Source organism: Saccostrea cucullata, unplaced genomic scaffold, assembly GCF_032062105.1.
Source record: "Saccostrea cucullata isolate Sc308-1 unplaced genomic scaffold, CSIRO_AGI_Scuc_v1 ctg14809, whole genome shotgun sequence".
Lineage (NCBI taxonomy): Eukaryota > Metazoa > Mollusca > Bivalvia > Ostreida > Ostreidae > Saccostrea > Saccostrea cuccullata.
The window spans coordinates 1-14,022 of NW_026919278.1; the positions used below are offsets into that span (position 1 = coordinate 1).

The window sequence follows — 14,022 nt, forward strand, 5'->3', positions numbered from 1 at the left end:
TTGTTGCCCAAGTTATATAACATGATAGACACACATACCTTTATATATAATAGTTTTTAAAAATATGTATGTTTATTTCAGATTGTATGCTATTGATTCTTTGAATGGAGTGTCGAGGGTATTGTATGAGCAGGTGTACCAGTGTTATAACTGTAGTAACCATGGCAACTGTAACAACTCCTTGGCAACCAGCACCAGTATCTCTTCATTCTTCATTGTATCTTGTATTTGTGATCTGGGATGGACAGGTAGATATTAAGAAATATCTGGAAAAATTCCAAGTAATTTTATTTTTTTTGATGTGGAAAGAGAAATGTCTTCAACTAAGAAAATAATGGGAAGTAAAATGAGACTTTCGAGCGGAACTTTTGTGGTCAGTGATGAAAATTTTTATTTAATCGGAATACTGAAGCACTGGATCTATACACAGTTTATTATATTAAATACTATTTGCTAAGCATGAGTACATTTTTTTATGTACTGCATGGTTGTTTTACTATATTGTATTAGAAAAAATACACTGTAAAAAAAGTTAGCACTTGGCTTACTTGAATATTTTAGGTGACTCCTGTGAGATTGATATTGATGGTTGTGCTGGTTCCCCTTGTGATCCCCTCAGTAACTGTACAGACAATCCAGCAGCTGAGCACCAGTCAACAGGAAGGGCATTCAAGTGTGAAAACTGTCCCCAGGGATACCAGATAACAGAAACTTTTAAGTGTTTGGGTATAAAACTTTTCGTTTATCCTTCATTTTGATGTGTAATGGGAGAGGAGAAATATGCGACGGACTAGAATCGTTCATGTCTGCATTTAGTTTCTTTAAAATTACACTTAAAAAAAATTATCTACTTTAATAAAGATTCTGAATTAATTTTGAGTTTATATTTGACTAAATTGTAAAAACATTTAATTGGATTTGATATTTCAGATATTGATGAATGCTCCAACAGTTCTGTGAATGGCTGTGACCAGATTTGTACAAACACAGAGGGAAGTTACTCCTGCTCATGTCATCAAGGATACAGATCAGCAGGGACATTATGTCTAGGTAACTACAAGAATTTGAATAGACAATTTCAAAATAAACATGATGTAAATTCAAGCATTAAAAGCTGTGTACAGTAAATTTACATGTTCAAAATGAGTTTATTTGTTCTTTATGAGACTATCTTAAAAATTGTTTTTGTTTTTCCAGACATAGATGAGTGTACAGAAGGAACCAGTCACTGTCAACAAGGCTGTGTAAACGCTGTAGGTTATTATAATTGTTCCTGTGTTGACGGCTATTCCCTCCAGCCAGACGGACTCTCCTGTGTTGTACAAAGTAAGTCTCCTGTATTATACAAACTCTCCTGTGTTATGCAAAGTAAGTCATCTGTGTTATATAAAGTATCCTGTGTTATACTATTAAGTAAATCTTCTGTGTAATACAAATTTATACAAAATGAGTACAGTACAGGCAACGCGGATCCCGTATTTCCCCCGCCCCGTCGCGGTATAATCACAACGCGGTATTTGGCCAGGTGAGAAAGGTAAACCGTGTTCCCTCCGCGGGAATTTCATCACCTACCTGTCCCCGCCGCGGTTAAATCATCGATCGATTACCGACAATTAGTATCGTAAACAAATGGGAGTTATCTCCCCGAATTGTAATTTGCGAATTTCCCTTTATCAAGAAAATAACGACACTGTATGTTTATTAAAATATGTATTTCATTATGTTCCCCAAACGAAGTTGGGGAACATATTGTTTTTACTCTGTTTCTTATTAAGGTCTTCCGTCTTCACGGAAGACCTTATAGTGATTCTATTGTTTCTTATTATTAAGGTCTTCCGTCTTCACGGAAGACCTTATAGTGATTCTACTGTTTCTTATTATTATTATTATTATTCTTTTTTTTTAGACAAAATTTTGTGCAGGTGATTTCTCGTAAACTATTCGGTGGATTTCAATGAAAATTTCAGGAATTATAGGTCATTATATGAATTTTATATAAAATTAAGTTTGTTGGAAAATTCGGTACCAATGCCAAGTTATTGGCAATTTCCTGATTTTAAAATGCAATTTTGTCTTCGAGTGTTCTCGAAAACGGCTAAAGATATTAACTGGAGACTTGTTAGAGATGATAGACCATGAGTTATAGATGTGCAATTTTGACTTCGTTTGCGTCGTAAGTACTTCCGGTCGCTACAGGAAGTGAATTCAAAATGTACACTTTTTCAACTTTTTTTGTTTTTCAATATTTTTCTTTGATATAATTAATGGTAATTAAGACCCTACTGGAAAGGCCTAATATATAATTTATCTAAGAATTGATCAATCCACACACTAGATATTCGCATTTAAAAATCTGAAGCGTGTCCAAGATGGCGGCGGTCTCGGTAAACTCCGCCATTAAGCAAGTCGGGTTCTAGAAGGTCAGCTGAGCGTTTAGATGAACGAAGCTTCTACCAAAAAGATTTATGAAATGTAAAGGATTCTTTTGATTGCTACATCGCAATTACGTTGCATTGAGTATACTTTTAACATGAGGTTTCCTCAAACTTCTATTGAAATCGCTTTTGTCTGCATCTAAAAGTAGAATACAACATGACTACAAGTGGAAATACGATGTCTTCAGTCTTTTATTTTGCACCAGGGAAAACTTATCCTAAACCATGGTTATAATACTTTTCAAGAAACTTGCCTGACTTAATATTCATGCACTATGTTTCTGAAGTATGACTTGACTTCTGTTTATTTTTCTTTATGCAGGCTTGTGACATATTGAATGAATAGAAAAGACAAAAATAAGAAAAAACATTTTTAAAAGATTGTTTATTAAAGGTTTTATAAATATTCTTGTAATAAATGCAAGTTATTGACATAAATAGTATCAGATTCCTTGACCGTCGGAGGACGAGCGATTTTTTTTTTCAGTGAAACATTCCAGTCTTTTCATGAACGTGTAACTCATCTCCACTTTGGGGGTAAACAGGATACAAAATTCGTGGAAAATCTTACCGAATTCACATCTTTATTGTTACTTGGCCGTATACGAAATTGTATTTGTATAATGTGATAAATATTCTCGTACTTTCTAACACTCGAAATTCTGGTTATAAGAACATACATTTCTAATTTTCATTGAAGCTATCACATCCATTAAATAAATCAAACATCTCAAAGGAATAGCGTTAAGAACTACTTGTGACGTTTGGCACAAAATACTGCATCATGACCCAACTTAGTAGTAGACAAATGGTGACAATAGTGCAGAAATACATAACATTGGCATGCCTGTATATGGAGTTGCGTGGGATAAAAAGTTGAATACATATCGAAAAAAGGAAAGAAAACTGTATCATCTGTTCATCATTAATAGATTATCTATCCTAAAAATCACTGTTAAAATTCAAGTAACAAATTCCGATGTGATCATCTTGACAAAAGTTTGGCAAGCTGGCTGTCATTTTACAATTCCAAACTGAATTTTTTAAAAAATGTAATATATGTTGGAATAAAAAAAAGCAATTTGCGATATTCGAATGTTAAATTTGAAGCGGGTTCCCAAAGGCGTAATGGGTACCGCAATGTATTTTCACGCTGGAGACCCGGATTTGATCCCCCGTGTGTCCAATTTTTAAAATCACTTTTTCAGTTTGATTTTACGTTGTTTTTTTCTGAATCGGACGGAAGACCTCTCGTTGCTCGCAACGAGTTTCGTTTCTAGTTATTATTATTATTCTTTTTTTTTAGACAAAATTTTGTGCAGGCGATTTCTCGTAAACTATTCGGTGGATTTCATTGAAAATTTCAGGAATTATAGGTCATTATATGAATTTTATATAAAATTCTGTTTGTTGGAAAATTCGGTACCAGTGCCAAGTTATGGGCAATTTCCTGATTTTAAAATGCAATTTTGTCTTCGAGTGTTCTCGAAAATGGCTAAAGATATTAACTGGAGACTTATTAGAGATGATAGACCATGACTTATAGATGTGCAATTTTGCCTTTGTTTGTGTCGTCAGTACTTCCGGTCGCTACAGGAAGTGAATTCAAAATGTGCACTTTTTCAACTTTTTTGTTTTTCAATATTTTTCTTTGATATAATTAATGTTAATGGAGACCCTACTGGAAAGGCCTAATATATAATTTATTTTAGAATTGATCAATCCACACACTAGATATTCGCATTTAAAAATCTGAAGCGTGTCCAAGATGGCGGGGCGTCTCCGTGAACTCCGCCATTATGCAAGTCGGGTTCTAGAAGGTCAGCTGAGCGTTTAGATGAATGAAACTTCTACCAAAAAGATTTATGAAATGTAAAGGATTCTTCAGATTGCTACATCGCAATTACGTTGCATTGGGTATTGTTTTAATATGAGTTTTCCTCAAACGTCTATTGAAATTGCTTTTGTCTGCATCTCAATGTAGAATACAACATGACTACAAGTGGAAATACGATGACAACAATCTTTTGTTTTGCACCAGGGAAAACTTATCCTAAACCATGGTTATAAGTAATAGCTTTTCAAGAAACTTGCCTGACTTAATATTCACTATGTTTGAAGTATTACTTGACTTCTGTTTATTTTTCCACGCAGGCTTGTGACATATTAAATGAATAGAAAAGACAAAAATAAGAAAAACATTTTTTAAAAAGATTGTTTATTAAAGGTTATACCGGGTACAAATATTCTTGTAATAAATGCAAGTTATTGAACATAAATAGTATCAGATTCCTTGACCGTCGGAGGGCGAGTGATTTTTTTTTCAGTGAACATTCCAGTCTTTTCATGAACGTGTAACTCATCTCCACTTTGGGGGAAAACAGGATACAAAATTCGTGGAAAACACTTTAGTGTTACTTGGCAGTATACGATATTATATTTGTATAATGTGATAATTAAAATATACAGGTAAACTTCGGTATCTCGACATCGGATATGTCGACAACCTGGGATATGTCGACATCTGTCCGTGGTCCCGGCATTATTTACTATATAAATTATTTGCAAAAACTCTGATATGTCGACCTTGGTAATGTCGGCTACCCCTTTCTAACGCTCGAAATTCCGGTTATAAGAACATACACTTCTAATTTTCATTGAAGCTATCAAATCCATCAAATAGATCAAATATTTCAAAGGAATAGCGTTAAGAACTACTTGTGACGTTTCGCATGAAATAATGTATCGTGACCCGACTTAAGTAGTAGACAAATGGTGACAGAGTGTAGAAATATATAACATTGGCATGCCTGTTTATGGAGTTGCATGGAATAAAAAGTTGAATACATATCGAAAAAAAGAAAGAAAACAGTATCATCTGTTCATCACTAATAGATTATCTACCTAAAAGTTACTGTTAAAACTCAAGTAACAGATTCCGATGTGATCATCTTGAGCAAAGTTTAGCAAGCTGGCTGTCATTTTACAATTCCAAACTGAATTTTAAAAAAAAATGTTATGTATGTTGGAATCAAAATAAGCAATCTCGCGATATTCGAATGTTAAATTTGAAGCGGGTTCCCAAAGGTGTAATGGGTACCGCAATGGATTTTCACGTTGGCGACCCGGGTTCGGTCCCCCGTGTGTCCGATTTTTAAAATCACTTTTTCAGTTTGATTTTACGGGGTTTTTTTCTGAATCGGACGGAAGACCTCTCGTTGCTCGCAACGAATTTCGTTTCTAGTTATTAAGGTCTTCCGACTTCCTTCGGAAGACCTTACTGTTATTCGTCTGTTTTTTATTATTATTATTTTTCTTTTTTCATAGTTAGAGCGAAATCTCAGCTGTGCGTGGACGGATCTAAAAGATTTTTACAGGGATGATGCATCATGAGAATATCTCCAGACGTGTTTTTCCTTTTTTCGAAATTCACCTCCGTTCGCGATTTTGGGGGATTTTTGTTTTTTTTAAAAGGCAATTTGTCCAGCAGTTTTCTCGAGAATGGCTGAAGATATGAAAGTGAAACTCACTGAGGTAATAGAACATCGAACTTCAATCTGAACAACGACCTTTATTTTTCGTCGTCAGCACTTCCTTTCGCAAACGGAAGTGAATTCAAAAAGTCCCATTTTTCAACTTTTTTGTTTTTCGATATTTTTTTTTAGGATTTACAGGGTTTATAGTGTGTCTAATGAGAATTATAAATATGTGTTCCGTGTCTTGATGCGTGCATATATTGAAAATATATGACCGAACCAAACTTTGTCCCACTGTCGGGGGTTCGAATCCCGCCGTGGGCGTTCCCAAATTTTTTCTTTGTTTCTGTCTTTTTTCAATTGCAAATGCCTCTTCTCACTTTTATAACATGTAAAAAAATATTTTGCCGATTTTTAAAAGCAATATTTAAAGATATTTTGAGGTTTACCTGTAATAATCATGATATATGTCGAGAGACTGCTGTAAATGAACGTAAACAAAAAAAATTCTGAAATGGGATGAGGCAGCTTAGATCTCTAACAAAAAGTCGGTCGGAAGACCGCTTGTTGCTCTAGCAACAAGAACGCATCTAGTTATTATGTTCCCCAAACGGAGTTTGGGAACATATTGTTTTTACTCGGTTTCTTATTATTATTATTATTATTATTATTCTTTTTTTTCTTCTTTGTTCTCCGGTACTTTTTTGTCCGCGAGTGTTCTCAGAAACTGTTCATCCAACTGAGCTAAAACCTTTTTAGGGTTAATAGGTGTGTAGTGTAGGTGTGCGGAACGAAAGTTATTTTGCGCGCATACGCATGCACGTACCGGCGCGTGAAATGAGTGAAATGACTGATATACTTTATATAGCCATAACTTTTACATTTTTTGATGAAATACTTTAAAACTCATTATATAAGGATACATTAATAGTGTAGATAAGATGACATGATCAAATTAGCACGAACTCACGCGCATGCACGTGCGCTTCGCTCTGATTGGCTGAAACAAAAATCTCAATATCTTTTTTGCTTTTCAACGAAATGCTTTGAAATTTTAAACATAGTCATGCATGAGGATATACTATAATATGATATATAAGATTTTCACGAAAACACGCGCATGCACGTGCGCTGCAATCTGATTGGCTAAAAGTTTAAATGGCTATAACTCCCTTGTTTTTCAACCAAACAGGATGGGATTTAGAACATAGACAGACGTAATAGACTCCTACAAGAGGGTATGGTCATCATGCACATGCATGCACGTGTTTGCACGTGTACTTTGCTCTGATTGGCTGAAACAAAAATCTCAATATCTTTTTTGTTTTTAGACGAAATGCTTTGATATTTTAAACATAGGCATGCATTAAGATATCATACAATACGATATATAATATTTTTCATGAAATCACGTGCATGCACGTGCGCTGCAATCTGATTGGCTTAAACTTTAAATGGTTATAACTTCAATAGTATTCAACTAAACAGGATGGGATTTAGAACATAAATAGACACAATGAACTCATACAAGATGGTATGGTCATTACGCACATGCATGCATGTGCGTGCATGTGAAATGAGTAAAATTAATAATACACTTAAATGAGCGTATTTTTAATACTTTTGGATTAAATGCTTAAATATTGAGTATATTTTAATACATTCAAAGTGTAGACAAGATGATATGGTCATTACGCACATGCGCTCGCGTGCAATGCTAAAATTGAAATATACTTGGTATACTTCTGGGAAAACGTTGTTAAAGACTAAAATACGTAGAGTTTGTCTTATTTAATGAGGCTTACATGGAATATGGCACCAAAAGGGAGTTGGGGAGCGTTTGGGGAACATCTGTAACGGTCCCCGTTACAATTAGCCCTAGTTATTATTTTTCTTCTTCCTGGGTACTTATTTGTCCGGGAGTGATCTTGTAAACTACACATCCGACTTAGGTAAAACCTTTTTAGGGTTAGTAGGCATGTTATGTAGATTTGCGGAATGAAGGTCATTTTGCGCGCACGTGCTTGCAAGAGCGTGCACGTGCAACGTGAAATGACCGATTTAATTGATATAGGCGTAACTTTTTACATTTTTGATGAAATGCTTTGAATCTCATAATATAAGGATATAATAGTAGCATAGACAATATGACATGGTCAAAATCGCAAGATCTCACGCGCATGCACGTGCACTTCGCTCTGATTGGCTGAAACTAAAGTCTCTATATCTTTCTTGTTTTTTGACGAAATCCCTTGAAATTTTGAACATAGCCATACATTAGGATATCCTACAACATGATATATAGCAATTATCATGAAAACACGTGCATGGACGTGCGCTGCAATCTGATTGGCTTAAACTTTAAATAGCTATAACTCCCTTGATTTTCAACCAAACAGGATGGGATTTGGAACATAGATAGATATAATGGATTTCTACAAGAAGGTATGGTCACCATGCACATGCATACACACGCGTGTACATGTGCTGCAATCTGATTGGCTGAAACTTTAAACAGCTATAACTCCCTTGGTTTACAAACGAACGGGGTGGGATTTAGAATATAGATAGATGTAATGGACTTCTACAAGAAGGTATTGTCACCATGCTCATGTATGCACGTGCGTGCACGTGAAATGAGTAAAATAAAAAATACACTTGAATGAGCGTATTTTTTAATACTTTTGGATTAAATACTTTAATATTTAGTATATTAAAATTTATAGATTCTGTAGACAATATGATATGGTCATTATGCACATGCATTCACACGCGCACGCGTGCAATGCTAAGATTTGAATGAACTTGGTACACTTCTGGGTAAACGTTGTTAAAGTCTCAAATGCATAGAGTTTGTCCTATTTAATGAAGCTTACAGGGGATATGGCACCAAAAGGGAGTTGGGGAGCGTTTGGGGAACATCTGTAACGGTCCCCGTTACAATTAGCACTAGTTTATTTTGCTTTGATGAATAGAAATTAAACTAAGAAAAAAAATATATGTATTTTTGTTTCTAAAATTATATATCAATATTTGAATAAGAATTAAAAAAAATATTCAATTGGTTATTTTTTTGCATTATTGAGAGTCTAACAAGAATCAAAATTAGATACTAGAAATATTAGTTGTTTTTTTTTTTTTTTTTTTTTAATTTATTCGTATTAAATGCGAACTTTAATACTGCTGAACTCAGACAGTCTGAGTTTCGAATCGATAAACGATTTTCATGCAGCATTCATTTGAAAAAAAAATTACAATTAATTTTTGAAAAAATGTACATCCTCATATTGTTTATATTCTATTTCCAAATTTAGAATACTTAATTTAATTAATTTCGCTTTATTGTATAAATGTGCAGGCATTTTTCTTAAAGTGTCAAATACCGGGAAACATTTGATGGCGAGAGTTTGCAGTTACATGTATTAGGCACGTCAACTTAAATTTTCTTTGTGCAAGATATCAAGAAAAAAATCTTTTCTTTTTTTTCTTATTGTTTATGGTTTTTCCCCCAAATTTAGAACACTTTTTAAAAATTTATTTCGCTCTATATACCGGGTAATTGTGCAGGCATTTTTCTCAAAGTGTCAAATTACCGGAAAGCATGAATTTTATTTCGATGAGAGTTCACTTTGCAGTTACATGTGAACTTTATACGATATCAAGAAAAAATATCGCTTCTTCACCTTCATATTTACATGTGTCTTTGTAAACAATATGTCTTTCTTTTAATTTTAATTTTTGTCCATTTTCATGTGCAATAAGCCAATAAGTGCAGGTACGGTGATAAACTTCACATAACAAATTAAATTAAAGAAGGGGGTGTAATACACTTAAGTTTTTAATAATATTAAATGAATAAAATAATCCAATAGTTAATACTTTCGATTTCTTTGACAAATTCTGTTTCTTTGTGTATTAAAGACCCAATTTTTTTACCGTACGGTTACCTGAGGAGGGGGAGTGGTCCAAGTAACAGTGGTGTTATTTACCTGGAGACCCCCAATACCCAAGATGTCAAAAATCCTTGTATACGTAGCAGTACACAGGAAGTCTTGTCTTTGGTAACCAGGGTCAACATTTTGTGTTTTGTGTTTAAATTTGAGTGAAACTACTTGAAATGATTTAAATATTTCTATATAAAATTTATTTATAGATACTTTCAGCGATATCTTATGAGGAAAAAAAATTATTTAAAAAATATCGTTTTTATGTCTAAAAAAAAATTGTAAAATCAAAGAAAAGAACACAGAGCAAAACTACAAAGTAAACATATCTTTTTTAATTAAACTTGTGTAAATATCAAAATTTAAAAAAAAAAAAAATATTCCATTCATAGGCCTATCCGTCACGTGAACCTACTCAATGTACCGCGATAGGAATATTGCTTACATTCTGACCAACAATAGCGTCGAAAATATTCACCATTTCCGGGTGTTCGTGTGTTTAAAAATTTTTACTGTTTGCAAGATTTCTTTTATACTTTTAAGAATTGAACTTTGGCTTATATATATATATAGTATTTTATTTCGAATAGGGTATTGACAGACGTTAGGAAAATCGAACTAAAAGTTACAATCTCGAAACCCATGTTTCTGACATTTCAGAACTTTATACAACGGAATATGGTGTAGATTGTATTCATATATACATAGATAAGACAAGGGATGAAGAAATTTTTTATCCATGCTTGTGCTAAATATATTTCTTATTTATCATATTCGAATTTGTTATAATTTTAATCGGCAAATAGCATTTCTGTGCACGTACCGTCTAAATTCTACAGAAGATATCTTGGGCGACATATCGCCTAGAATACGATACAGTCGTTGAGCATATTGAGATTGAAAGAAAATATTTTTTGAAGTCATTTTTTAGTTATCTACTCTAAATTATTTTTAAAATAAAATTTAACTACGATTCTTTTTTAACCCCCGTGTATACAAGGCGGGTACATGAAAGTGTTTGACGCGTGACCAGGCAATCGTTTTCAAAACACACAAACTCAGACTATCGAGTAGCACGGATAGCTGGCCTGTCAATCAAATCAGAAGCTATTGTTTTTTTAATGATTGACAGGCGGTAAATTATTGATCTTGAGTCAGGTAGATTTTGGGGGCGTTAACATAAAATTGGGTGTTTAAGTATTAGCCGCGATCATTTCCTGTGTATAGGGATTAGCAGTCCCAGCACAGGAAACGGCATGCCCTGGGGCTTTCACACCTCTCCTAGAGTACCTGGAGTAACTCTCTCTGAATGTGCACGTCGTTGTCTAGCATTTCAACACAGCATTTGATTCAATGTTTCATTAATTATTTCATCGATATCATTTTCAAATGAGATAACAGCCTGGAAATTTTAGTCAATATATTGTTGTTTTTTAACTGAGTGTAAAAAAACAAACAACCAAACTGTAAAAGCAAATGAATAATTAAAGTACAGCTGTATTTGAAATTAATTAAATCAAAAAATGATTCATTACCATTTGATTTGTAGCGTGTCTGTTTAAACCTGTACAGTTAGTAGATTGAGAGAGAGAAAACATTACAATATCAACTTGAGGCACATGCACGACCGTTTTTCCTTGTTTTGATCTGTATAAATATTATTGATTTCTCAAGTCTATCGAATGAAACTAAACTAAACATGATATAATTTCAATGGAATTGCTAATGGATCAGATTTTGTAAAATTCCATAATAATCGTTGCCGTGAACAGATACATGTACATGTAGATCTTGCTGTCGCTGATTTATCAGTTTATTGACCATTTATGGATTTTGTCGAATTACATGTAATATGCGAGTTTAAGGAAAACACAGGAACAGTTATAGCTAAACACCCAATATTTAACTAAACTAACAGCTTGATATGATTGTTTCCAAGACATTTATTAATCTTATTCACCATTGTTCGTCAGTGTTTCTTCATGATGTAAGATTATGTAATGTGGAGGTATTACAGGTATCTCATTAAGGGTATAGACCAGTTACACAGAGACCTGAAAACTTGAAGCATGACAACTTGCTGATTAAAATAAGTTTAATAATTTCTGTGCCGTTTGTTCAAATTATTTTAGGGCCCATATTAAACGGCTGATAGAAGTGTCAGCCTTTCCGATACGTGAAATTTGTTCATCATTTTCATAGACATGACTTTCATAATTTCCAAAAAGAGCAGAAAATAGAACTACAGTAAAATATTAGCTATGAAATAATTGATATTCTGAATAGAATGACTTATAATCCCCCAGCCCCCCCCCCCCCCAAATAAAATCATGTCGATATTTAGTTCATAATCTTACAAATTAGCGCATAATAATGGAGCAACGTATTCCTACGTATTGCTTTTTAAAAAAATTATTTTGATTGTTATTATGTATCTCTATCTATCATTGTTTTTCATGCTTTTATTTATAACAGATATGTGCACTATATAAAAGGCATTTTTAAAATGAAACCGAAGGCTGTGATAGAACCTCGCAGATGAATAAACACACATAGCTACATGTAACTGCAACTGCACAAGCTAATCGTGAATACTGGATTACGGTGCATATAAAAAGTATCGATATGACATTCTTTAAATTCTAAAATTAATATTATTTATTTAGCAATTTGAAGATCATTTGTGATGAGATTATTGATTTTATAAATAAATATGATTTTATAAATAAACATATTCGATAAATTATGATACATGTACTATATGTCATCCAATAAGACTGTTAACAGATGCGTTTGAGAATTAATTAATTAATTTGATAAAGCTTAAAAATGATTTTTTTTTTTAAATCCATCTAATGGTATTCATAAAATTAATGTGGTCGTAATCTTAAATGGCTACTCTCCCCCCCCCCCCCTCTTTCGACACGATTAAAAATCAACAAGACTGTACAGGTAACAACATCTAAGCTGAAGAATAACGGTAGCTGGCCCCGCCGCGGTGTAAACACGGTCTCAGGTAGCACCGCGATCAAAACCCGCGACGGTGTAACGCGGAAAGGATTAACACACCGCGGAGGGGACGCGGTCTGATACGGGATCCGCATTGCCTGTACTGTATATTGTATTATACAAAGTAATTATCTTGTTTAATATAAAGTAAGTGTCCCTTTTTCTACAAAGGAAGTATTGTATTATATAAAGGAAGTTTAGTAAGAGAATAAAAGTAAGAGATTAGAAGTGATTGTAAAATCCAAAATTCTGAAAGGAACATTTAAGTAGAAAATATTCATGTAACATATATTTTCTTTTATTTTACAATACAGGTCCACAACAGTCCTGTAACAGTTTGAACTGTAGTCAAGGATGTTCTGTCAACAGCACGGGTTCTCCATATTGTTTCTGTAACCAAGGTTACAGTCTGTTACCAGATGGAGAAAATTGTACTGGTGAGTCAAATTTTGAAGAAGAAGAAAATGTCAGTTTTCAGTTACTGTAGGGTGAATTCACCATGCATCGGACACCCTTGTACTTCAACAAGTTCTAGTGATATCGCTACCGACAGAAAATTATCAAAATGGAGTTTAACATTTAGTACGTGAAAAAAATATACATTTGGACACAATTATATGCCTTTTATTGAGAAAATATCCTCAAAAATTGAGTTTTTAAAAATAACTCGGAATTCACCATGGATCGGATATTATTTACCATGCATCGGACAGACGGTATTTGCATACTTGCCAACCTCCAGCATGTAAAAATCTGGTCATGACCAGATTTGGAAAGTAAAAAATCTGGTCATAACGCGTAACCACATTCACGACATATTTACCATGATTAAATTTTATACATAATTAAATATATACAAAGTATTTATGCATTGAGAATTCTTTTATTGAAAAAGGCTTTTATTTACAATGACAAAAAATTCATACATAATTTGATTAAATTTACATGTTAAAAAAGAGAACTGAAGGTTTCATATTTCAGTATTGACCTGAAGTAAGTGTGCATTTTTTTAAAAAGCCTTTTCAGTTTCTGCTAAATTTGAAAGTATACCAATTTTAGTTTTGAAGTTATTTTTTCTCTCTCTTAATTAATTAACTACCATAATATGTATATATGAAATGTGAAGTTAGGCCTACACTGTCTTCGATCACCTTATTT

The 14,022-nt window shown here is 33.4% G+C and overlaps 1 protein-coding gene across 1 annotated transcript; it reads left to right on the forward strand.

Moving 5' to 3' along the window:
* Positions 1-81: 81 nt before the first annotated feature.
* On the forward strand, positions 82-13,301 carry LOC134228816 (mucin-like protein; the record flags this gene model as incomplete). Its single annotated transcript, XM_062710523.1, has 5 exons — positions 82-248; positions 562-726; positions 931-1,050; positions 1,198-1,326; positions 13,179-13,301. Coding segments are annotated over 5 exons (704 nt in total), but the record flags the coding sequence as incomplete, so codon positions are not given.
* Between the last annotated feature and the right edge of the window lie 721 nt (positions 13,302-14,022).